The sequence below is a fragment of the Megalobrama amblycephala genome, linkage group LG1 (assembly GCF_018812025.1).
Source record: "Megalobrama amblycephala isolate DHTTF-2021 linkage group LG1, ASM1881202v1, whole genome shotgun sequence".
Taxonomy (NCBI): domain Eukaryota; kingdom Metazoa; phylum Chordata; class Actinopteri; order Cypriniformes; family Xenocyprididae; genus Megalobrama; species Megalobrama amblycephala.
In genome coordinates this window covers 7,734,086-7,760,285 of record NC_063044.1, presented here as the reverse complement: position 1 = coordinate 7,760,285, position 26,200 = coordinate 7,734,086, and the positions used below count along the sequence as shown (strand labels likewise).

Genomic DNA, 26,200 nt, shown 5'->3' with positions numbered 1-26,200 from the left:
TATGGACGGTTTGTTGAGGAACTGTGCTACTGGCTGTCGTGTCGATGAGGCCTTCACAATGGATGATCTAGTCGACTCGATCTCTGTGATACTTCAGGGCTGCGTTGTGGTCGTGTCCAATTGAGGATCGTATTCATCACGCCGGTATGGTCGGTTTGTTGAGGAACTGTGGCACTGGCTGTCGTGTTGATGATGTCTTCACAATGGATGATCTAGTCGACTCGATCTCTGCTGATACTTCAGGGCTGCGTTGTGGTCATGTCAAGGTGCAGGTCCTTGGTCTCAGCTGGATACGGCCCGGATCCGGTTGACTATGGTAAACCTCGGGATAAAAAGAAAGACTAATATTAGCGTAGATGCCATTCTTTTTCTGATGTAACGAGTACATCTGGTGTTATAGGAAGTGTTCCCGGGTTCCGGCTGACCTAATTTATGCAGCCTAATAATCCTTTAACCCTCTGGAGTCTGAGGCTGATTTGGGGCTTGGAGAAGTTTTGACATGCCCTGACATTTGTGCTTTTTTCAGTTGTTCATAAACATATAAATGACAAAAGTGTCATTACACTGTATTCAGCACAAACTAGGCTACAATAATATGTGAGGAACATGTACGTACATGTTTGTATTTTTGAAGGAATAATGTTTATGCGTGGTTATTGAAAAAACAAAAAACTTAAGTCACTGAAATAAGGCCAAAAAAAGTATATTAAATCTGTGTTCATAAGACTTCTGGGTATTGGAGGTTGTAGACTAGAGTTTTTGCTTCAGAATTATGTAAAAATTATGCCGCCTACACCTTCATATAAAACAATAGAGAGATTTAAATTTTCTAAGACACTTTTGGTCAAGAAACACAGTATGCATGGAGGCGTGAATCCTCATGTATAATGGGTGATTCTCACCTGAGAAGACAAAAGAATTGAATAATAATGACCTGAAATTACTTGCATATTAATGAGGCCTTTCAGTCAGGTAGGCTGTGAAAAACCCTCTGTGATCATGCTGATAACAGGATTAAAGTCCACTCAGGACAAAAAAAAAAAACATGATTTTTGTGATCTCATGCATGCACGTATTATTGCACATGATATGAATAAAATTTTGTATAGGCCTATGTTAAATTACACTACCAGTCAAAAGATTGAACACATTGCCATTATAATGTTTTTAAAAGAAGTCTCAAGTCTCTAACCAAATAATGGTTTTCTATTTTAATATACTTTAAAATATAATGCATTTCTGTGATGCAACGTGTCTGAACATTCCTACCTCTAGGGCATTTCATATAGGCTACTATATTTGTTATATTATAGAGCCTAAATGTTGATGTGCAGTTGACAAACTATACATCATTAAAAAGATCTAAGACTCAAGCTTCACATTTTGACTCTTAAAATCTTATATTGACCATAATTTCTTAATATGCTTAAAAGCATACACATTTGGAGAAATATTGATGGATTCTCATATGTTTATATCAATTTTCTATACAGAGGAGTAATATTTATTATTCTATATTTATTGTCATCATTATGAGCGCTGTCACAGAACCCTTGTTTCCCTGGACTTCAATTCCCATGTTCCTCCTGTTCTCCACACCTGCACTCACTTCCCTCGTCAGTTCCTCATCAGCACTCATCACCTGCACCTGGACTCTATTGTCTGCACTCCTATATATTGCACTCACTCCCTTCACTCCTCGTCCGTTCTCTGTTGTGTTAAGGTTATGTTTGGTGTTTCCTTGCCTTTGTTTGATTAAAGCTCTATGTTATTGTGGAAATCCGTATCTGCCTCATCTCTACACCACCATACCATAACAGAAGAACGGACCCAATACCGACCGGATTTTCCACGGGGAAAAAAAAATGGAGACTTCCACCAGCTCCCTGGCTCCTGCTCCTCCAAGGCCTCTCTCCCATCTGGCAACTGGCGATCAGCTCATCGGGCTTCTTCAGGTGGGTCGTTCGCTGGAGAGGTATGTGGAGGAGTTCGTTGAGCTTGCTTTCTTGTCTGACTGGCCTGAAGCATGTTTAATCTCCCTGTTTCTGGATGGACTGGACGACAACACTATCCGTTTTGATGAACCTGATTATCGTTTCTCCTTAAGTGAAACAATCAATTTTATTTTGTGGTTAAATGGCTCCAAATTCTTCGTGGATGAGGTTCAGGATAAGTGTATGTCTCCAGTCCATCCAGAAACACGGTTGGCCGGGCCAGTCAGTCAATCACCGTCTTCCTCCGCATACCCCTCCAGCAAACTTCCTTCCTGCCCCACGTGGAACCCTCATTCCTCAACTGGGTCCCGTAAGCGGAGGAGGAGGAAGCAAGCCGCTCCAGTATCTCCAGAGCCGGCTCCAGTATCTCCAGAGCCCGCTCCAGTCTCTCCAGAGCCCGCTCCAGTCTCTCCAGAGCCCGCTCCAGTCTCTCCAGAGCCCGCTCCAGTCCCCACAGAGCCAGCTCCAGTGCCTGTGGGGATTTTAATTGTATTTGAGGGGATGAACGAGCCCGCTCCAGCCCTTTCCGAGTCCTGCAGCTCCAACCCTGTGCGAGCCACCAAGTGAGGTGGCCTGGCTTATAGACTTTTGGACAGAGCCAAGTTCTCCAGTCTCCGCCGAGCCAAGTTCTCCAGTCTCCGCCGAGCCAAGTTCTCCAGTCTCCGCCGAGCCAAGTTCTCCAGTCTCCGCCGAGCCAAGTTCTCCAGTCTCCGCCGAGCCAAGTTCTCCAGTCTCCGCCGAGCCAAGTTCTCCAGTCTCCGCAGAGCCAAGTTCTCCAGTCTCCGCAGAGCCAAGTTCTCCAGTCTCCGCAGAGCCAAGTTCTCCAGTCTCCGCAGAGCCAAGTTCTCCAGTCTCCGCAGAGCCAAGTTCTCCAGTCTCCGCAGAGCCAAGTTCTCCAGTCTCCGCAGAGCCAAGTTCTCCAGTCTCCGCAGAGCCAAGTTCTCCAGTCTCCGCAGAGCCAAGTTCTCCAGTCTCCGCCGCCGAGCAAGCAGCGCCAGTCTCCGCCGCCGAGCAAGCAGCGCCAGTCTCCGCCGCCGAGCAAGCAGCGCCAGTCTCCGCCGCCGAGCAAGCAGCGCCAGTCTCCGCCTCCGAGCCCTCAGCTCCAGCCGCCGCCGAGCCCTCAGCTCCAGCCGCCGCCGAGCCAGCCGCTCCTACTATGAACTGTGTGTTTGTATCCTCCAACCCAAAGACTGTTTTCCCTCCCTGCCTCCCTCTCCCGCCTCCTTCCATTGGTCTCTACACGTCACCTCCACCTCAAGCCCCCTCGCCCAGATCTCCACCTCGGACCTCTGGGCGATTACCTACACCCTGGCTCCAACCTCCCTCGTCTCCACCGTTGCCCATCAGTCCTCCAGCCTCACAAGTCTCCATCCTGCCCCCGTTCACACCTTGGTCCCTCGTCTGCCTGCCTTCCCCTCTGGACTGCACTCCTCCGTCTCCGCTCCGTCCCTCCGTCCCTCAGTTCCAGTTGGCCTCCTCACTCCCCCCGGTGTTCACTTTGTTGTCTGTCATCCTTGTTCTACTGCGGCCTTCTGGAGCCCCAGCTGCGCTTCGGTCGGCGGAGCCTTCGGTTCCGCCATCACCCGCCAGTCCTTCAGCGACGCCTGGGCTCAACGCCTCGAAGGCTTCGGCTCCTGACCCGCCATGGCTGCCCGCTGCACCTGACCCGCCATGTATGCCCGCTGCATGTCTGCCCGCTGCACCTGACCCGCCATGGCTGCCTTCAGCCCCTGACCCGCCATGGCTGCCTTCAGCCCCTGACCCGCCATGGCTGCCTTCAGCCCCTGACCCGCCATGGCTGCCTTCAGCCCCTGACCTGCCATGGCTTTTGAACCTGCCCTGGAGACCTCCACTCCAGTTTGCTCCTCCCCCTGCACCAGCTTGAGGTCTCCAGGGCGCCCGCCCCCCCTCCCGGTTGTTTCATCTACGGCGCGAGGACGCGCCTACCGGGAGGGGGGGTAATGTCACAGAACCCTTGTTTCCCTGGACTTCAATTCCCATGTTCCTCCTGTTCTCCACACCTGCACTCACTTCCCTCGTCAGTTCCTCATCAGCACTCATCACCTGCACCTGGACTCTATTGTCTGCACTCCTATATATTGCACTCACTCCCTTCACTCCTCGTCCGTTCTCTGTTGTGTTAAGGTTATGTTTGGTGTTTCCTTGCCTTTGTTTGATTAAAGCTCTATGTTATTGTGGAAATCCGTATCTGCCTCATCTCTACACCACCATACCGTAACAAGCGCTGGATGCTGTGTTTTTAATTCATACTTCAGCCGGAGGGCGCTCTGCCTCTTTTGTCCACAAATGCCTCAGTAAAAGAAGAGGCATATCATGTGACAATCAAGGAACTAACAGAGGCAAGAGATCGCTAAATATGGCTATTCAAAACACTTCTGAAGACAATAAATACACGATTGAGATGATGAATGCATGTATTGACTGAATTTGCGTCTGAATAGCGCTGGCTCCGTGGGCGTGGCCGCATTAGTGGATAATGAGCTGAATCACAGACTTCTGACATGGCTCTCTTTTCATACAGATTACATAAACACAGAAGGTTTGTTTTCGATTTGACTTATATGTTTTAAAACCTGACATCTTAACGTTTTTTTAGACATAAGTATAATTTGTTTGTCATTAGTATTCACTAAGTTACAGTTCATTTTCTAAGAACTATCAGATTGGACTTCGTTCAGAGGGAGACGAGAGATCACGCATCATGTTAGTTTTCTTTATTTTACAAAAAGCACAACATTTTGTTTTTACTCTGAGTGTACACAAATGAAAGAAGATATTCCACAGATTAAAATGGTGTATAACTCTTAATTGTATGTGCAACATTGACGGAGTATTTTGAGTCTCTTTCACACTGATAAGAAAAAAACCACGGTGGTATCGCCGGCGATACCCTCAGACCTCAGAGTGTTAACGGATTTGAAAATATAAATTGATAATGTGTTATGTGTATGCCAGGTTAAAGAGATGTGTTTTTAGTCTAGATTTAAACTGACAGAGTGTGTCTGCATCCCGAACAATGCTAGGAAGATTGTTCCAGAGTTTGGGTGCCAAATAGGAGAAGGATCTACCGCCTGTGGTTGATTTTGATATTCTAGGTATTATCAACTGGCCTGAATTCTGAGATCGCAATAAACGTGAAGGACTATAATGCATTAAGAGCTCGCTCAGGTACTGGGGAGCTAAACCATTTAGTGCTTTGTAAGTAATTAGCAAGATTTTAAAATCTATACAATGTTTAACATGAAGCCAATGCAGTGATGACAGAACTGGGCTAATATGGTCATACTTCCTAGTTCTAGTAAGAACTCTAGCTGCTGCATTTTGTACGAGCTGTAGTTTATTTATCAAGCGGGAGGAACAACCACCCAGCAGAGCGTTACAGTAATCTAGCCTTGAGGTCATGAACGCATGAACTAACTGTTCTGCATTTTTCATTGAGAGCATATGTCGTAGTTTAGATATATTTTTAAGATGGAAGAATGCGGTTTTGCAGATGCTAGTAACATGGCCTTCAAATGAAAGATTGGTATCAAAGAGCACACCCAGGTTCCTAACTGACAACGAAGACTTAACAGAGCAGCCATCAAGTGTTAGACAGTATTCTAGGTTACTACATGAAGTAGTTTTTGGTCCAAAAATTAGAATCTATGTTTTAGTAGAATTTAGTAAAAACTAAATTTAGTAGAATTTAGTAGTAGGAAATTACTGGTCATCCAGTTTTTTATATCAGCTACACATTCTGTTAATTTAGCGAATTGGTAAGTTTCGTCAGGGCGTGAAGAAATATAGAGCTGAGTATCATCAGCGTAACAATGAAAACTAACGCCATGCTTCCTAATGATATCTCCCAAGAGTAGCATGTACAGAGTGAAAAGCAACGGTCCTAGTACTGAGCCTTGCGGTTCTCCATATTTAACTTGTGATTGATATGACATCTCATCGTTTACTACTATAAACTGATAACGGTCAGATAAGTATGATTTGAACCATGCCAATGCAATTCCACTAATACCAACATAGTTTTCGAGTCTATTTAGAAGAATATTGTGATCAATAGTGTCAAATGCAGCACTAAGATCCAGTAACACTAATAGAGAGATACAACCACGATCTGATGAAAAGAGCAAATCATTAGTAACTCTAATGAGAGCAGTCTCAGTACTATGGTACGGTCTAAATCCTGACTGGAAATCCTCACAGATACTATTTCTTTCTAAAAAGTAACATAGTTGTGATGAAACTGCCTTTTCTAGTATTTTTGATAGAAAAGTGAGATTTGAAATCGGCCTGTAATTGACTAATTTTCTAGGATCAAGTTGTGGTTTTTTAATAAGAGGTTTAATAACAGCCAGCTTAAAAGTTTTTGGTACGTATCCTTGTGATAAAGATGAATTAACAATATTAAGAAGAGGATCTATGACCTCCGGAAGCATCTCTTTCAATAGCTTAGTCGGTATAGGGTCTAACATACATGTTGTTGATTTTGATGATTTAACAAGTTTAGACAATTCTTCCTCTCCTAAAGCAGAAAATGAATTGAATTTTTCTTCAGGGACACTACAGTGCATTGTCTGACAAAATACTGTAGTAGACGGTTGCATGGTTTTTTTGCATAATTTTCTCTCTAATATTATCAATCTTGCAAGTAAAGAAGTTCATAAAGTCATTACTGCTATGCTCTTTGGAAACATCAGAAGTTGAAGCTTTATTTCTTGTTAATTTAGCCACTGTATCAAATAAATACCTAGGGTTGTGTTTTTTCTTCTAAAAGTTTTGAAAAATAGGCAGATCTAGCAGTTTTTAAGGCCTTTCTGTACTCAATCATTTTCTCTCTCCACGAAATGCGAAATACTTCTAGTTTTGTTTTCTTCCAGCTGCGCTCCATTTTTCTAGCTGCTGTTTTTAGGGCCCGAGTGTGCTCATTGTACCATGGCGTTGGATTAATTTCCTTAATCTTTTTTAAACACAAAGGAGCAACTGAGTCTAATGTGCTGGAAAAGACAGAGGCAATAGTTTCTGTTGCAACATCGAGGTCTTCTAAGCTGTCTGGTAAGCTAAGGTGATGAAACTGATTAGGAAGATTATTTATAAAGCAATCTTTAGTGGTAGAAGTGATGGTTCTACCATATTTATGGCAGGAGATATACACGAGACTAGATAATGATCTGAGATGTCGTCACTCTGCTGCAGAATTTCAACGTCATCAATATCGATTCCATGTGACAATATTAGATCTAAAGTATGATAACGACAAGGAGTGGGTCCTGACACGTGCAGTCTAACACCAATAGAGTTTAGAATGTCTGCAAATGCCAATCCCAGTGAGTCTTTTTTATTATCTACATGGATATTAAAATCACCAACAACAAGGACTTTATCTGCAGCTAGTACTAATTCTGATAGAAAATCGGCAAATTCTTTGATAAAGTCTGTATGGTGTCCTGGTGGCCTGTATACAGTAGCCAGCACAAATGTCAACTTACATAATGTTACGTAAAGCACCATCACTTTGAAGGAATTATATTTGAAAGACTTCTGGCTGATACTGTAAATATTAATATAAATTACAGCAACACCTCCCCCTTTGCCTTTCTGACGAGGATTGTGTCGATAATCATAACCTTGAGGACTAGACTCATTTAAAGTAATGTAATCATCCGGTTTTAGCCAGGTTTCTATCAAACACAGCACATCTAGATTATTGTCTGTGATAATATCGTTTACAATAAGTGCTTTTGAAGAAAGTGATCTTATATTTAACAATCCAAGCTTTATCATTTGTTTATCATTATTTTCTCTATTTTTTATTTGTTGAACATCAGTTAAATTTTTACCATTGAATGGGTTTGGAAGTTTTTTGTTTTTACTAATTCGGGATACAGACACAGTCTCTATGTGATAATATCTAGGTGTAAGAGTTTCTATGTGTTGGGATTTATCTGACTTCTGTAATGTGAGGCAGCTAGCAGACGGTCGGTTTAGCCAGTCTGTCTGCTTCCTGTCCTGGGCCCCAGTTTGTCATGTTTCAGCTCTAAGACTATGTGCCATATTACTAGAGAGAAGAGCAGCACCATCCCGGGACGGATGAATACCATCTCTTTTCAACAGGTCAGTTCTGCCCCAAAAACTTTTCCAATTGTCTATGAAACCTATATTATTCTGCGGACACCACTTAGACAGCCCATTGAGTGATGATAATCTGCTAACTATCTCATCACTCTGACGAACAGGAAGGGGACCAGAGCAAATTACCTCTCCTGACATTGTATTTGCAAGTTCACACACCTCTTTAATGTTAATTTTAGTGATCTCCGACTGGCGAAGTCGAACATCATTTGTGCCGACGTGAATAATAATTTTAGAATATTTACGATTAGCATTAGCCAGCACTTTTAAATTTGCTTTGATGTCAGGTGCTCTGGCTCCCGGCAAACATGTGACTATGGTGGCTGGTGTCTCTATTTTCACGTTCCGTGTAATAGAATCGCCAATAACGATTCTATTACTGGGGCACTTTCAACAGGATTCTCAGTGGGTGCGTCACTGAGTGGGGAGAACCTGTTTGATGTTCTTATTGGAACGGAAGAGTGGTGTTTTCCGCGGCTAGGCCGCCTCACCGTTACCCAAGTGCCCTGCTGCGCGGGCTCTACAGCCGGAACCAAACAATGTACAGAGTTCACTAAGCTAGTCGCATCCAAAACAGTATCTGAAGCCCCTACATTCTTACTATCCTCGATTAAAGTTTGGATGCGTGTCTCTAATTCTGAGATTCTCTCTGTCAGCCTGACTATTTCCCTACATTTATGACATGTAAATCCCTCGTCGCTGACAGAGAGAGCTATACTGAACATGTGACAGATGGAACAGGAAACAGTTCTGGGAGAGGATGACATGACTCACCGTGTTTGTAGACTGATCCGATCCGAGTTACCACAGCTGTTTGATGAACGCGTTGAAAGAGGAGCGCGCGGGACTGATGACAAGTTAACAAGCTAGCGAGATGCAAACGCGTTGTAACAGCAATTTAGATTCAAAGATTACAAGCTAGCAACGTCAGATTAATGTGGTAGGCAATAATAATAATATAAGCAACAATGAATAAAAGTAAGAGATTCAATAAAAGAGAAAACAAAGCTATACGGAGACGCAAACCACCAGCAGCGAGCAGATGCAGCGAGGCAGACAGGAGCAATCGAGCAGCAATCGAATAGAGAAATGGAATAGTAGAAGCTGGGAACAGACTGTGACTTGGACGAGGACTGCTGAAGTCCACCTGCACCTGAACATGATAGCCCCTTGCTGCTGGAGGAAGTATTCCAGGGCCAGAAATAGGGCCTCTCCAAGATCCCTTGGGCTGGACAACCATCTAAGACCACACCCCAGCTCATGCGGGAAACGTCTACCGTTAGCATCTTGCGATGACAACACACACCTAGAGTGGGACCCAAAGTGAGAAACCTGGGTTTGAACCACATAGAAAGGGTACGAGGCCCACCATGCATAACCCTTATCTGCCTCTGGGGATTGACCCTTGGATGAAATCCCCTGGCTCTGAGCCACAACTGAAATGGTCTCATGTCGAGAAGGCCCAGAGGTATCACTGTGGACACAGCCGCCATGAGACCTAAAAGTCTCTGAAAGTAATTTTCTGACCTAGCCTGATGATTTTCGGAGTGTTTAGAATGGACTTGATGTGCTGGAGACAACTGTGCCTGCATGGTGATCGAGTTCCATACAACCCCCAAAATACATTGTCCTCTGGGCAGGAGAGAGAACGCTTTTGACGTTGAGTCTGAATCCCAGAGATTTGATGTGATCAAGGACAACATCCCAATATCAAAGCTCAAACTCTCGAGACTGGGCCAAAATCAGCCAGTTGTCTATGTAATTCAAAATGTGAATGCCCTGGAGTTGCAAGGGAGCCAGAGCTGTATACATTTATTTTTTGTATGTGAGGGGTGACAAGGCTACACTGAACGGAAGAAGCCAATACTGGTAAGCTTCGCCACCAAAAGCAAACCTCAGGAACCTCCTGTGTTGTGGCAAAATTTCTATATGAAAGTATATTGAGATCGATTGTCATGAACCAATCCCTGGATTGGATTTGAGACACAATAATTTTGATTGTTATCATTTTGTATCTTCTGAAAAAGCGGTTCAACCCACGATGATCTAAAATTGGACATAACCCCCTATCTTTCTTGGGAACCAAAAAGTACCGGCTGTAATAGCCTGACTCTCTGTCTGGTTGGGGAACATGTTCTATGGTGTCACGGGTGTTTTGGTTTTGGTGTTCACGTTTATGAATTCATGCCCGCCGGCCACTTCGCACTCAAGCCCGCCGGCCGCTACGCTCTCAAGCCCGCCAGCCATTTCGCACACTAGGCTGCAGCACCAGTGTCTCACCTCGAGATGGCCACCACGTCAGTGTCTTGCCCCGAGATGGCCGCCACGCCAGTGTCAGGCCATGCTAGAATCTCGTCAGGCCACGCCAGAGCCTCGTTAGGCCATGCCAGAGTCTCGTCAGGCCACACCAGAGCCTCGTCATGCCACGCCAGAATCATGCCATGCCACACCTGAGTCTCGTCATGCCACGCCAGAGTCTTGTCATGCTACGCCAGTGTCACGCCATGCCAGAGCCTCGCCATGCCACGCCTAAGCCATGCCATGCCACGGCAGAGCCTCGCCATGCCACGGCTGCCACACCTGAGCCTTACCATCCCATGCCAGAGCCTCGCCACGCCATGGCCGCCACACCTGACACACCAGAGCCCCCTCTCATAAAACCTGCCCTAGTTTTCCCCAAGTATTTTTTTGGGGGGGGTTATAGGTACCAAGCTCCTGTGGCTGCGGAGTTTGGTACACCTCTAAACCATGGCCCAGGTCCTCCTGGACCTGGACCCCACGCTTCATGGCTCAGGTCCTCCCACGTTCCATGACCCATGTCTTCCCACACTCCATGGTCCAGGCCCTCCCATGATCCATGGCCCAGGTCTTCCTACGCTCCATGGTCCAGGTCCTCCCATGCTTCCCAGCAGTGACCCGCCTGCATCTTCACCAAGGCCATTGTACCATCGAGGACTATGTGGAGGAATTTTGTGGACTATGCTGCCAGGTAGACTTTAATGATATTGCCTTAAAAGACATTTTTTGTTTTGGACTAAATGAACCTGTTCGTTCGAAGCTTCCTGGGGGAAAAATTCATCACCGGCCGCTTTGCACTCAGGCCCGCCGGTCGCCTCGCACTCAAGCCCGTCGGCCGCTTTGCACTCAAGCCCGCTGGCCGCTTCGCACACAAGCCCGCCGGCCGCTTCGCACTCAAGCCCGCCGGCTGCTACGCTCTCAAGCCCGCCAGCCATTTGGCAGATGGCCGCCACGTCAGTGTCTTGCCCCGAGATGGCCGCCACGCCAGCGTCAGGCGACGCTAGAATCTCGTCAGGCCATGCCAGAGCCTCGTCATGCCATGCCAGAGCCTCGCCAGACCACGCCAGAGTCTCGTCACGCTTCATGACTCGGGTCCTCCCACGCTCCATGACTCATGTCTTCCCACGCTCCATGGTCCAGGCCCTCCCATGCTCCATGGCTCAGGTCTTCCTACGCTTCATGGTCCAGGTCCTCCCATGCTTCAAGGCTCAGGTCCTCCCAAGCTCCACGGCCCAGGTCCTCCCACCTCTGCCATGCTCAGGTCTTCTCATGCCCCACGGCCCAGGCCCACCTCTGCCACGCCCAGGTCTTCTCATTCCCCATGGCCCAGGCCCGCCTCTGCCATGTCCAGGTCCTCCCATTCCCCTGCATGGGCCTGGCCCTCCATCCCTCCCCCCAGGACTGCCTCTTTTCCACCACCCTCCTTGACTGTTTTTGTTTTGTTTTTTGTTCTTTTTGTTTGTTGGGCGTCAGGAGCCGCCCTTAGAGGGGGGGATCTGTCACAGGTGTTTTGGTTTTGGTGTTCACATTTATGATTTCATGTCTTTTATTTTGTAGTTGATTTATGTTTCTTGTTCCTGTCATGCTTCCCTTGCTCCTCATGTTCTCCCTTGTCCATGTGTCATGTTCTGATTGGTTGTTCATGGTCATGTTTTTCTGAGTTATGTTCTGTCATTGGTTCTCTTGTTCCTTGTGTCACTTCCCCATTGGCTGTCCTAGTCATGTGTTCCATCATGTGTAACCTGCTGTTGGTGAGTCGTTTTGTCTAGTCAAGTCTGTTTAAGTCAAGTCTGTTCAAGTCAAGTCAAGTCAAGCCACGTTTCTGTTCCTGTTCATGTTCACGTCTGTATTTTGGATTATTGTCAATAAATGGCACTTGGGTTCTCACTACGCTCGCCTCCAGTGGACTCCCCTCTGTTACATATGGCCCCTTCATCTAGGAGAGTTTGCAAATCTTGTGTCAACAAATGCGCCCACTCCGGTTTCATGGTAGAGGTGACCATGCTGTTGAAATGCAGAGGATAATGTGCAAACTGGATTGTGTAGCCCCTTTCCACAGTCTTTAGAACCCAAGGAGAAATATTTGGCAGTAGTTTACATGCTGTTAAACTCTCTGCAAAGAGGCACCAATTTTGATGCTTTGTTTTTCTGGGGGATGTTAAATGTTCAGAAACCTGAACATGTAATATTTCACTGGAGACCACTGCTCCGCAAAACACAGATGGCAGTAGAGATTGAACAGCGGCTCTGACAGTGAAGGAGCTTCTGAACTTAGATAAAACTTTTTGGGCCCCCTCCCTAGGGGCACACCCCCATGGTCCTGGGCTCACCAGCCTCAGGACTTCTTTTTAGCTGTACTGACCTCTCTTATGTCCGGTTTCCTCCTGGACTGCTGAGAGTGACAAGTCGCTCCCCAGTCCCTACGATGGGCACATGACTCGCCACACAACTTCTGGACTTTTCAAGCATGGCGGGGGAGAAACTTGTCAAAAGCCTCAGCGTGTAACTTAGCCTCCCGGAACCTACTGATGACCATGTTGACAGAGTCGCCAAATAGGCCGGAAGAAGACACAGGGGCATCAAGGAGGAACACGTTGTCCCTATCTTTGATGCGCGTCGGGTTGAGTCACAGATGCCTCTCCGTCGCGATGATAGCAGCCATAGAACCAACAATGGTGCGGTCTGTTTGCTTAACTCCCGCTGTTTTTTTCTAACCAGTGTGAAAGAGACTCAAAATACTCCGTCAGTGTTTCACATACAATTAAGAGCTATACACCATTTTAATCTGTGGAATATCTTCTTTTATTTGTGTACACTCAGAGTAAAAACAAAATGTTGTGCTTTTTGCAAAATAAAGAAAACTAACATGATGCGTGATCTCTCGTCTCCCTCTGAATGAAGTCCAATCTGATAGTTCTCAGAAAATGAACTGTAACTTAGTGAATATTAATCACAAAAAAATGAGACTTCTGTCTTAAAATTTTTTTTGAAATGTCAGGTTTTAAATCATGCAAGTTAAATCGAAAACAAAAATTCTGTGTTTATGTAATCTGTATGAAAAGAGAGCCATGTTAGAAGTCCGTGATTCAGCTCATTATCCGCTAATGCGGCCACGCCCATGAAGCCAGCGCTATTCAGACGCAAATTCTGAGGCAATACATGCATTCATTGTCTCAATCGTGTATTTATTGTCTTGAAAAGTGTTTATCTGGATGTTAAAGCCATGGTTAGTGACCTCTAGAAGACATGCCGTTAGTTCCTGGTTCCTGTTCTTCTTTATATGAATTTGTGGACTAAAGGTGCACAGAGCGCCCTCCGGCTGCAAGTATGAATTGAAAACAGTATCCAGCGTTCATAGTGATGACAATAAATATTGAATAAATATTACTCCTCTGTATAGAAAACTGACAAACATATGAGAATCCATCAATATTTCTCCAAATGTGCATGCTTTTAAGCTAAAAGCCTATATGAAATGCCATAGAGGTAACATAATTGTTCAGACACTTTGCATCACAGAAATACATTATATTTTAAAGTATATAATAGAATACCATTATTTTAAATTGTAATAGTATTTCACAGTAATGATGAGCTTTGAGACATGATCAGAGAGGGTTTTTTCACAGCCTACCTGTCTGAAAGAGCTCATTATTTATGCAGGTCATTAGAGCTCTTTATGTGATTCTTTTGTCTTCTCAGGTGTAAATCACCCATTATTCATGATTATTCACACCTCCACGCATACTGTGTTTCTTGACCAAAGATGTTTTAGAAAATTTAAATCTCTCTATTGTTTTATATGAACAAGCAGGCAGCATAATTTTTACCTCATTTTTGAAGCAAAAACTCTAGTCTACAACCTCCAATACCCAGAAGTCATGTGAACACAGATTTAATATATATTTTTTGGCTTTATTTCAGTGACTTAAGTTTTTTGTTTTTTCAATAACCACGCATAAATGTTATTCCTTCAAAAATACAAACATGTACATACATGTTCCTCACATATTATTGTAGCCTAGTTTGTGCTGCATACAGTGTAATGACACTTTTTCCATTAATATGTTTATGAACAAGTGAAAAAAGCACAAATGTCAGGGCATGTCAAAACTTCTCCAGGGTCCCAAAAATCCTCAGACCCCTAAGGGTTAATCACACAGACAAATCCATGAGTAAGCATAGGCTGAAAATGCCTCATCAGAGATACCCCTTCTTGTGCTCAGACATTTCAACAAGTCAGCCTGGTACACCTGCAGAACTGCCATGGTGTGCCCGCCTGGAATGCTTTTCCCACCAGCACTGTTTTATTTGGCTTGTTGGGAAGCATCTGCTTTTTTAGGGATTGTCCACTGCCAGGAGAGAGATAGCCCACAAGCATCTCTTCCACCTGGGGCATCATCACATACCTCTGCATCTTTGCATCCACAATAGTTGAATAAATCAATGTCAAGAGCACAAAGATGCGGGAAGAATAACCCTAGTGATTCCATAGCCTAGTGATTCCAGACTTTTGAATGATATTTTAATGCAAATGCATTTATGCATTTTCAATTGTGGGCAAGAGTGCAAATACTTTTTTCACTGTATGTAAAAAGACAATTGTTGTAAATGTTGTAAATTTGTTGTATAAATTTTTGTTGTAAAGCTTGTTGTAATTTTTTTTTTTTTTAATTTAAAAAGTACCAGAATATTTAAAAAATATTTAGAAATGTCAGTAATATTTTAATATTGATCTGAGAATAGCTTTATCTTGTACATTTTGTATTTTATTTTACAGTAATCAAAGGCTAATCAAGGCCACAATCCAATCTTTATTTCATGTGGTGTGTTTAAACATAAATCCAAAGTTTACATAAGTTTAATTTTTCAAAATGTAAAATAGCCCCATTTGGAGCAGACATCACAGTTATATCACTTGCAGCTGCACGCGCATAGTGGTTGCAGAAAAATAGTGGTAGTAAGTGGAAAAAAATGTGCAAAATCCACAGAATAAGAGAAAAAAAAATTGTGCCTCTTGTTGTCGGAATTGAAATGAAAGAAATATAGCCTTCATTTTTATAGAATACCGTCAATGAAAACGGAGGTTTACATAGGTAACCAAGGTTCTATGAATAAGGTCAACACGCCACCATATGGTTTAGCCTCGCTAGAGGGCGAGTTGTCAGGAGATCATATATCAAATTAATGCGCTGCACCTGCATGCAATCATCCTCTATAAATACAGGTGCAATGCCACCGGCACATTCTCTTATTTTGCCGACTGGCACCATGTAATCCCCGAGTGAATACACTGGGTGGCATGTTGACCTTATTCATAGAACCTTGGTTACCTATGTAACTCTCCATTCTATTTCATCCCGGTCAACACGCCATCATATGGGTCAACAGTGTACCAAATAAGGTCAGGAGGGAATGTAATGGGGCCATAACCACAGGAGACAGGCATGATTTTACTCGATTCTTTATTAAACAGTCTGAAATTGTGACATGCCAACATGAACACCAGTCCCTTGAACTAAACATTAAACCAAGCCACCAGGTCCGTACACCTTGAACAAAAATAAGCGTTTAAGGATTCATCCCTTCTCCAGCATGCAGGACATAGCCGATCTGTCTACCTTATTGACTGCGTGCAAGCTATATATTTTCTCAGAGCCCTGACTGGGCAGTTTTGGTGCAATCAGGCTGCTTCCCCTGAGACATGAGGAGGTGCATTAAAAGTTTCCAGAAACAATGGCCTAGACACATATGAATGAGGCAGGACCTTGGGCAAAAATGCATGATTCAGTAAGAGTGAGATGGGTCCATCCTCTCCCCCAAGGCTCAAGCATGCTGGGTGCACAGAGAAGGCATGCAACTCACTTACGCGCCTTGTCGATGCTATAGCCAGAAGAAAGGACGTTTTTAAAGAAAGAAACTCTAGCATAAAGCACTACTGTGGAAGGGGCTCTGGCTGCTCGCAATGTCATCAGGACCCCTTGTCCTAGAGACCCTGTGCCCATAAGAGGAGCTCCCTGGCTTTCTGATGAAGTGATGGAGAGCATGTCCCCCCTTGGTGGTTTATGTAGGCCACCACTGTGAAACTGTCTGTGCGCACAATGACGTTTTTTTTCCCTGAAGTCCGGGAGTAAGTGTTTCAAGGCCCTGTGCACTGTCTCCATTTCCAGTAGGTTTATATGAACTCCAGCCCAAGAGGCCTCCCAGTTGCCTTGAACTGGTTGGTTTTTCCACATGGCTCCCCATCCGATATCGGATGCATCCGTGGTTATGGTTTCTCTTGAACAAACCTGACCCAGCGGGACCCCATGCTGGAGTCCTGGTGCTGAAAACCACCACCTCATGGCTGGAACACACTCTGGATCCAGGTGCAATTTTCTCTGACCGTCCTCGTGTGGACTGACTTTGTTCCTTCTGAACCACTGTTGTAACGGCCGCATGTGAAGTAACCTAGAGAAACCACCCAAGAAGCAGCTGCCATGAGACCGAGGAGTCTCCGGCTACACCTCACTGATGTCTGATGTTCTCCCATCAAATGAGATATCTGCTCCTTCAGAATCAGAACCCTCTGGGAGGTAAGACAGGCTTTCATGGTCATAAAGTCCAGAACCAAGCCCAAATACGTCACCGTCCTGCATGGAGTCAGGCAGCTCTTCTCCTTGTTCAATGTCAGGCCTAATCTGAGAAGGTGTGACAACACCTCCTCTGTATCGCTCCTCGCTTGCTGTTTGGTTGGGACACATATCAACCAGTCACCCAAATAATTCATAATGCAAATTCCCCTCTGACAGAGAGGAATTAGTGCTGCATTCATGCATTTGGTAAAAGTTCGAGGAGCTAACAACAGGCCAAAGGGAAGAACCTTGTATTCGTACGCGTTGTCTTAAAAGAAAAGACGGAGGTACTTTCTGTGATCTCTTTGGATGGGAATGTGAACATAGGCATCTTGGAGGTCCACTGTAGTGAACCAGTCGCCCTGCCTTTTTTTCATTTTAGATACCAAACCTTTTCAGATTCAAGATAGGACGCCAGCCCCCATCCTTTTTTGGAATGAGTAAGTAGATAAAACCCCTGTCCTACTGACTCCGAGGACAGGAGTGTTATTGCTCCTTTCTGCAAAAGCGTAATTCTGGGTTAAAGTCCACTGTGAACCTCCCCAGCCCTGAAGTGATGAGGTTGAACGGCCCCAGCTTCCTGTTGTCAAAGACCGCCCCGTCTGTTGCATTGCACATGTTAACTCCTTGCCTTGCGTGATGTTCCAGGGCTGCTTCTGATGGCGGCCCAAAAACCTCCCTTGGTACGACTGGGGCTGTCACTACTGCATAATCCTGGTCAGAAAAATTTGTTTGTGATAACCACACCTGGTGGTGCGTTTGAACCATTGAAGCTATAGACTGACCCAACACCCCGGCATCTGCACTGGACCCTCGGATCAGCATGTCAACTACTCTCAGCATTTCTGAAATTTCATCGCTGGGAGCAGCAGCCCCCAAGTCCTGTAACAAGCCCTCTAAATAGACCAACAAGAGGGAACTTGTACCAGAAAGCCTTGCTGCCAAGGCTGATGTCTGATAATCTTTACGCAGCTGGACATCCACAGCTCGGCAGCGCTTGTTTGGGTGGGTTGCATCTCTACCTGGTCTTGCCTTAGCTCCAGCCAACATAGCAAATGTAGGGCCCACCAGTGGCACTGCGGCCAGGCCACAGCCTTCCGCACCTGACACATTAGCTAACTGAATCTTGGGTAAAGCAGTAGTGCTAGGTGCCTTCCAAGAGGACTGTAGCTCTGTCACAAAATCAGGAAGGATCGGTAGTCCTTCTGATTTCCGACATTGAGAGCATCTGTCAAAAACAGATGTCATTGGCACTGCTGAAAAAGGCACTTGAGCTCTCTCTGCTGCTCTAGAAATCACAGCCCTGTCTGATGGATCAAGAGGAGCTGGATCTGAGGCCTGTGACATATCCTCATCTAGCTCACAGTCTGAAAGATCTTCTGGGTCCCTCCTTGGAGGATCCTCCCCCTCATCCCACGTCTCTGAAGCTACCAAGGACAGCTCATTAGGTTGGCGATGAGCACTCTTTGTTGCTGGTTTCCCTCTATCCATCACATCAGCTGGCAACTGACATGCATGCAAAAGCCTCTGCAATGTGTCTTGCATTTCTTGCATTTGACGTTGCAGATATTCAACATGCTCCTCCACATGCTTGCGCTTGTGGGTATGTTTCTTTCCCTCATCCTGACTGACTTCTTGGCTGGTTGAAACTGCTGGAGGTGAATTGCTATCTTGCATTTTTTCCCTTCACAAGGAAATATTCCAGAAAAACATAGAAATATGATGCAGCTTGAGTAGCTTTCTCTCTTAGAAGAGAAGAGGCTCTCAGTGCCATTTTTTAAAAATTATATATATATTATTTATACATATATACACATATATAAATTAATATAATGTCATATTAGATATATAATATATATAATATATATACAGATATCTTTAACGAGGCAATACACGAGTAGTATTCGTTCTTATTATGAACGAAGAGGCTCTCGGCAGCTAATTTTTACTCACCAGTTCAATGACGTTCCAACGTCCAAAACGGTAACTTACTCCCACCCGAGAGAAAAGGTTCCGATCAGTTTTTCTCTTCTAAACTCACTACAGCTCTGCTCTTCTAGGAGGCAAAAAAGAGAATGTGCCAGCAGCATAGCAACTGTATTTATAGAGCAGAGGTTCCCAAACTTTTCAGCCCATGACCCCCAAAACAACAATGCCAGTGACTCGTGACCCCCACTATCTTCGGAGGTGGTTAAAGTATACAAACGCAAGTGAGCACACGCACTAATGCCTGTTTCACACATACTCTGTTTGCAGTGCATATGCGGTGCATTTTTTTTTTTCCGTGCCCATATTAACGGATTAGAGTGTTCACACTGCGCACGGATGCGGTCTGGCAGTGCTATAACAGAACTGCATAGAGGGAGAATAAGAGAAATAGAGGAGGAGCTGGGGAGGAAGAGGGAGGCTGGAAGAATTGTCACTGGGATGACGTAGTGACTGCTGCTTATATACGCTCGTAATGATGATTGACAGGACTGAATGTTTAGGCTCTTCCCGAACCTACGTTTGGAACTTCATATAATTTAAAGTCTCTGTAACAGTCAACACATGGCTTTTTTTGCCTCGGGTAAAGCTAGGAAAATGGTACTTTACCTGGCATTTAGGTGAACAAGGCCGAGGCTACCAAAAATCGAAAGGTGGATGGCTTTTTTTATTTGCATGGTTTTTGTTTTCAATTTAACTACTATTTTTAGTATTTTGTTAAAATTATTGATAAAATATGCTATTTCTAATCATTAAAAATATATATATTTTTCATTTCTGGAAATCATCTCGCGACCCCCACTTTCGGAACCACTGTTATAGAGGATGATTGCGTGCAGGTGCAGCACGTTAATTTGATTTATGATCTCCTGACAGCTCGCCCTCTAGCGAGGCTAACCCATATGGTGGCATGTTGACCGGGATGAAATAGAACTCCCTTTGAAACTAAACAGAGACGTTTATGTTGCAAGTCATAGACTGGACTGATGAAACCTACAATGATTAGTCTAGCAGGAATTTGATGTAAACAGTAAGTCTACATAATACTCACATATGCAGTTCATAGAAGACATACATACATAGCAGTTACAGCATGAAATAATATTTACACCTGTAAATAGATAACTTTTAAACATAGCCTGTAACATTTTTATTTAACAATTCTGATTTTTTCTTGCATTTGCGTGTTTATATCAACCAGTTTGGACTTTATAACTTGTAATTGTGAGTTTATTTCACAATTCTGAGGGGAAAATGCAGAATTGCAGGATAAACTTGCAATTCTGAGGAAAAAAGACAGAATAACGAGTATATCTCACAATTCTGTTTTTCCTTCTAAGAAATGTGATATATGAACTTAGATTTGTGAGAAATAAAAGTAATAATTGTGAGATATAGACTCGAAATTTACTTTTTTATTCTTTTATTCCGTGGCTATTGCTATTGCACAACTGTCATTTTCTGCAACCAGGCAGGCTCCGCCCACAAAAAACGTCATAGCTGAAAATTGGTCTATAGTCAAAAGTGTGCTTAGTTAAATCTCCATTAAGAACATGCATGTTTATAAACCTGTATGACCTATAAATAATATTGAATTAATGTTTGTTGTGTATCAAAATAGATCATCCATTTGTTTTAAGAGGGGGGGGGGGGGTTTAATGCTATTTCATGTATTCTGACTTATTTACACTGTTAAAGAGTTGGATTCTCATGCTAAACATGGCCAAAGTTTCAAAACACGAGTTTTGTGCCAAAAATACTCTTCCAAATCCTTTTAAACATTGCTGTCTTTTTTTCGAGTATATGGGGCTATGTGACGCCATAATGGTCGGAATTCCTTTTACGGGCACTTCTCCCAGAAGAGCGTGCGCACACGTCGACCAGAGTGACAGAGCAAGAGCATGCCCATCAACGCGCATTCGGCTTTACGGAAGACGTTGGCAGTGCTGCACAGGACACAGGACTTCACGAAATCAATAATGTCACCAAAGCAGTGTGTTTTTGGTTGTGAGGGAAAGATAACCTTGCTTCCCAAAGAACCCAGCTTAAAGTGGAGCTGAGAGTTTTGTGCTCAAGCATTACATTGATGTGGTCTCGGTATTTATTATTAAAATAACCATAGAAACTGATAGTTGCAATCACTTTTTTATTGGTTAAAATGAATGGAGAATATCTTGTGTTTTTTCCGTGGCTGCTCGAGCCCTCAGGTTCGGCGCTTATGGTTTCATAAACAAGGCCCAGTTCAGCGTTGGATTTACAGATAATTTGAAAGTGAAAGATGGAGTGGTCACAGTGGTAATGATCCTGGTCATGAGTTGGAACCGCAGGTGGTCAGTAAAACTGCTTCAAATGTCTGTTTTGTTGGCAGTAAGCGCCTAAGTGCATATAATGTAAACAACATGAATGTAGTGAATTCATAAATTCTTTATTCATCATTCACTATACGCTATATTCATTATAGTGATTCAAAAGTTATCCAGGGATAATGTGTGTGTTTAAATACATTTGTTTAGTTGATCATTGATAGCTTGCAGACAATCACTACGCAAAAGCTATGCGTACTCATGACTCTTTAGCTCCGCTCACATGGCACTCCTCCAGGCGCTCGGCTGTTTTTGGAAAGACTCTATACAGCATATGTATCTTTTATAAATATGATAAAAGTAAATACTTTTTAGAGATATGAAGGATGCACTACTACTCTATAGGTACTCAAGATTAACATTAGATTGGCAGAAACTGTGTGCGATACCCCCCTTTAATGACCATCATTGTGTGTAAAGACCAAGGTTAGAACAAAGCTGTGAGGGCTTGAATGAGAAGGTAAAGAACCCTGTTGCCAAAATGAGAGCTCAGTCAGGGAATAAACTTAATGTCTCATTTAATTAGTCCAGAAAGAGATTTTATAACAGAAGATCCATATAGATCCAAAAAGGTCAATGCAAAAAAATGATAAAGTAATTCCAAAAATAATCTCCAAATGTTCCAAGGAGTCAATGCAAAAATGAAGTAAATCCAAACAGAAACTCCAAATAGTTCCAAGGAGTCAATATAAAAAATTGTGTCTAGAAACATCAAAGGATAAAAGATATTTCCCAAAAAGGTAAATTAAAAATATCCAAAAACAAAAGACTGGAGAGATTGGTCTCAACATAAAAAAACACTGAGCAAAAAACAGAGGAACAGGGCAACTTCACCCAAAAATGAAAATTCTGTCATCATTTACTCACCCTCAAGTTGTTCCAAATCTGTATAATTTTCTTTGCTCTGTTGAACACAAAGGAAGATATTTTGAAGAAAGTTTGTACCCAGGCCACTTTGAGGCACCATTGACTTCCATAGTATGAAAAAAACTGCTATGTAGATCAATGGTGCCCCAAAACTGTTCAGTTTAACACATTCTTCAAAATATCTTCCTTTGTGTTAGCTATGTTATGGATGTTAATTCATTAAAAATGTTACAACCACTGTAAGACTAATGCCGGACTGTCTGGACTGAGAAAGGGCTACTCGTTGAGAAAACAAAGGAAATTAACATTCGAACTCTCTCTTGCAAAATTAGCATCCCCATTTGAGACGTAATCACACTGAGTCGATCACACCTCAGCAATGCCTTAATCTACATCTCCCTTCCTTTACCCCCTCTTCTCTCTACATGCAAAGATGACCTGAAATTCACCCAAAATCTATATGGTTTAATGTGAACAGTTATCATACAACTTTATACATGTTTGGTATCATTTGAAATGTCTCAGTGCGACTGGTACAAAGGTCTCATTCCCACAGAAGTAAACCAGAAGGTAATAAAGGTTTAAAGATTTTAGAGTTATTTTGCCCCCTGTAGTGGGTGTGACCACCTTCACCAGGTCTTTCATGCAAATGCACTTCTGTCCCTAAAAGGTGTAAACTACTCAGTCTGGGACCCTGATTAATGCAAATTCCAATTGTGAAGTCATGTTTCCATTTGAAAGAAGTTTCTGTCTTGGTCTGAGTATTTAAAGAGATGTTGCAGGAGACTCAGGGCTCGATCCTGTGGAGATGAGCCCACATTGCTGAGTGTCCTTAAGACACTCAGCAATGTGCATTTTTCTAATGTCAGGTATGCATCTTTTACTCTGTTCCTGAGCATTTGATGTTTGTATTGATCATCTTTGAGATGATTATGTAATTGGCATGATACATTTACCTGACTAATAAATTGTTACATTTGACTTTATTCTGATTTACTCTGACATTATTGACTCTAGTAGATTACGTTAAGTCCATAACCCCACAAATCTATGCTCAGGTTAGTAACGGACTAAAGTACAGTTTAGGTGGAGCAGTGGGGCACACCAACTGATATTTTAGAGCTCCGACTAACACATTGGCATTAGTTAAGTATACTTAGACTGTGTAGGCTAATAATGGGTTTTTTCCTTTTAGAGCAACGGAGTATTGCTAGATCAATCTAAACAGGGTGGGCCTCAACCTCTGGTTATGGTGAGATTATTCTAACTAAGTGTCTGTGGGTAAACCACTGCGTGATTATGTTAAGTTACCACTAGAGGAAGCTAAATTGGTCAGCCTGATTTTATGGTAATGGTCATGGCCCCTAGTTAAAGTAATCTTACCTTAATTCAGTGTGTTCAGATCTATGGGGACTAAATAAACGTATTCTAGAATGAGCAAAGTGGGTATGGCCTCTAGAATATTAGTCATCGCCTCTGTCTAATGACCAAGACTGACGAGATATAAGATTGTGTGCCCGGCCGGTGCGAGATTCAAAGCGTTATAGGAATCCGAATGAACGAGTACAATAAGAGTAAAGAGTTAAATAGAATAATCAAATGTCTAGATAAATTATCGTATAAGTTGTCAATTATCAATTGGCATTCAAACCTAAATTCGAGGTCATAATAAAATGGAGTCAGATAAACGTTTAATTGGAGTTAAACTATTTTGCCACACTGAAAACACGAACGCGCAAGAAACCTTCCCCGCCCGGTGGGAAACCGCCGTTGGGCCGATTGGCCGGGTCTTACACCACCAACCCCTTATGATTCCAATTAATCCAGTTATCAATAACATTTGCTATTAAGGCAAAGTCACATGAGTTTTTTTGTTGCGCTTTCAAGAGTTTCTGTGATAAATGTGTTTCCATCATAGTTTATGTGCATGTCTTCTCATCGAATAAAAACATTCTCCGCCTCAATTGAGCACATACGTTTTTTTGTTTGTTTGTTTGTTTGTTTGTTTTGCACATTTTTAGAATTAATGTGCATCTTGGCATTTTATCCAGCATTTTTATGCAATATCCCAAAAATCACATAAAAATAGGAGGATGTCAACATAGCTGACTGAACCCATATAAAAGAAAAATCAAAATAGAGATCTCTTTAACATCTCAAATTTTTCTCCTAGACAAAAATTAGGTTATCTTAACATCACATGGAGACTTCTGCTTCTCACATTTGTCTCCTGAGACAAAAACTCACACACTCACAATGGGCTCCTTTAAAGTTTTAGAAGAGATCTCAGCAACATGCTCAGACTTTTTTTCTCAGCCAGAGACTCTGGAGCTCTCTCTTGTCATTTCCATCATATAATATGTATTAATAATCAAATTATTCAAGGATTGAGTCATAAGCCATTTAAAGTGCCTTTCAGCAAAGAAAGCTCCAAGGTTACCTTTCCTGTAGCAATTTTCTTGAAAATGCATCTGGTACATTATTATTTCCAACTGAGATCTTCTAACTGATCTTCTAAAACTTTAAGAGAAGACAAATGCAAGAGAGACAGTGTATCTAGGAGAAATGTCTGAGCACAGTGTGTGAGATAAGCAATATATAAGAATCACAACTAAAACGCTTAGAAAGAGCAACCTCTGAGCAATAAAACATTCCTATAATGGAGTCTTGAAAGACACTGCAGCAAGGCAATAAAGAGATGTTGTATGTTTCTATGTTTCTTCCAATATTTCTCATGTCTCCATTGTGTCTATACTTATTTCTCCTCAGGAATTTTTGGAGACACATCTGAAACACTGCTGATACTAAAATGAGGGATATATGAGAATCACAGCTAAGTCTCATGCTTTTCTTAGGAATATATATAGTAGTCAACATTTGAAGTGGATCAAAAAAGTTAATCAAAGCTGTCCTGAAAACTAAGTTGTCCTAAGAAGGTTTTAGGACAACTTTGATGAAAGGTTTTGATATATTATAGAAAGAGAGAGAGAGAGAGATTAAAAAAGTTAATTAATTAAATCACACATTTTTCTGTAATTAATTAATTATTTTCTGTAATTGTGACTTTAAGACACTGCCGAACAAGACATGGATCTGACGCACATCTCATTTCATCTCACAACTTTTTAGGTTACGTTATTGAACTCATTTAAGATTGCTCTTATGAGGATACTCAACAAAACAGGCATTTTGGCATAATTCTGTGCGTTATTGTTTTTTCAAGTACGAAAGAGAACTCAATACTGGCACTCATCTTTCTGTGCACACGAGTCATATTTCTGTCACACAGACAATAGGAATTGAATGGGAACTAGAGTTAGGCCAGTTAAATACAGAATGTTGTTCCACCAATAGAAATCATCACAAGAGAAACACTATCATTCATTCTGTTATCAGCTATGCATGCATGCTTGTCACGTCTATTAAACATGACTTGGAAATAGTAAACAACCTAAAACTCACCATCACTCTTAGGGCCCTGCTTTCTCATCAGTAACTTTCTAGACTCCATCTCCAATTTGTCCAACAGCACACAGCAGTTTCTGTGTCTATACCATTTCCTGTTACTGCATAAGTTCTCTAGTCCTGACAGCACAATGGCTAAATATTAAGCCAGTGCTATCAGTGACATCCCTACTCGGGTTGTACAGAAATAAAGAGTCTAAAGGGCGGGGATCCCAAGCATACTACCTCTTATCTCAAGAGATATAAACAGATATACTGGCATAAGGCTTATTGTGGGTACTGCCCATCAGTTTACATTTTACCAAATTTTTGGAGAGATGGTACCACAAACAAGATTGTTACCACTCATGGAAAACAAGTTTTGTGGCTTTAAAACCATGCCATTTTTGCATACACAGTCAAAACACAGACTGTGGTCAACCTAAAGCCATCCCATAAGCCTCTTAGATTCCTCTTAACCATTTTG

General features: G+C 42.9%; 1 protein-coding gene across 1 annotated transcript in view; it reads right to left on the bottom strand.

The window, feature by feature from the left end:
* The window catches only part of LOC125243606 (transmembrane protein 229B-like), a 52,743-nt gene extending 26,911 nt beyond the window's left edge, over positions 1-25,832 (bottom strand). Inside the window, exon 1 of the mRNA XM_048153381.1 lies at positions 25,732-25,832. Within this exon, the coding sequence (XP_048009338.1) occupies positions 25,732-25,780 (49 nt within the window). The 5' untranslated portion in view covers positions 25,781-25,832. The remainder of the gene's footprint in view (positions 1-25,731) is intronic.
* Between the last annotated feature and the right edge of the window lie 368 nt (positions 25,833-26,200).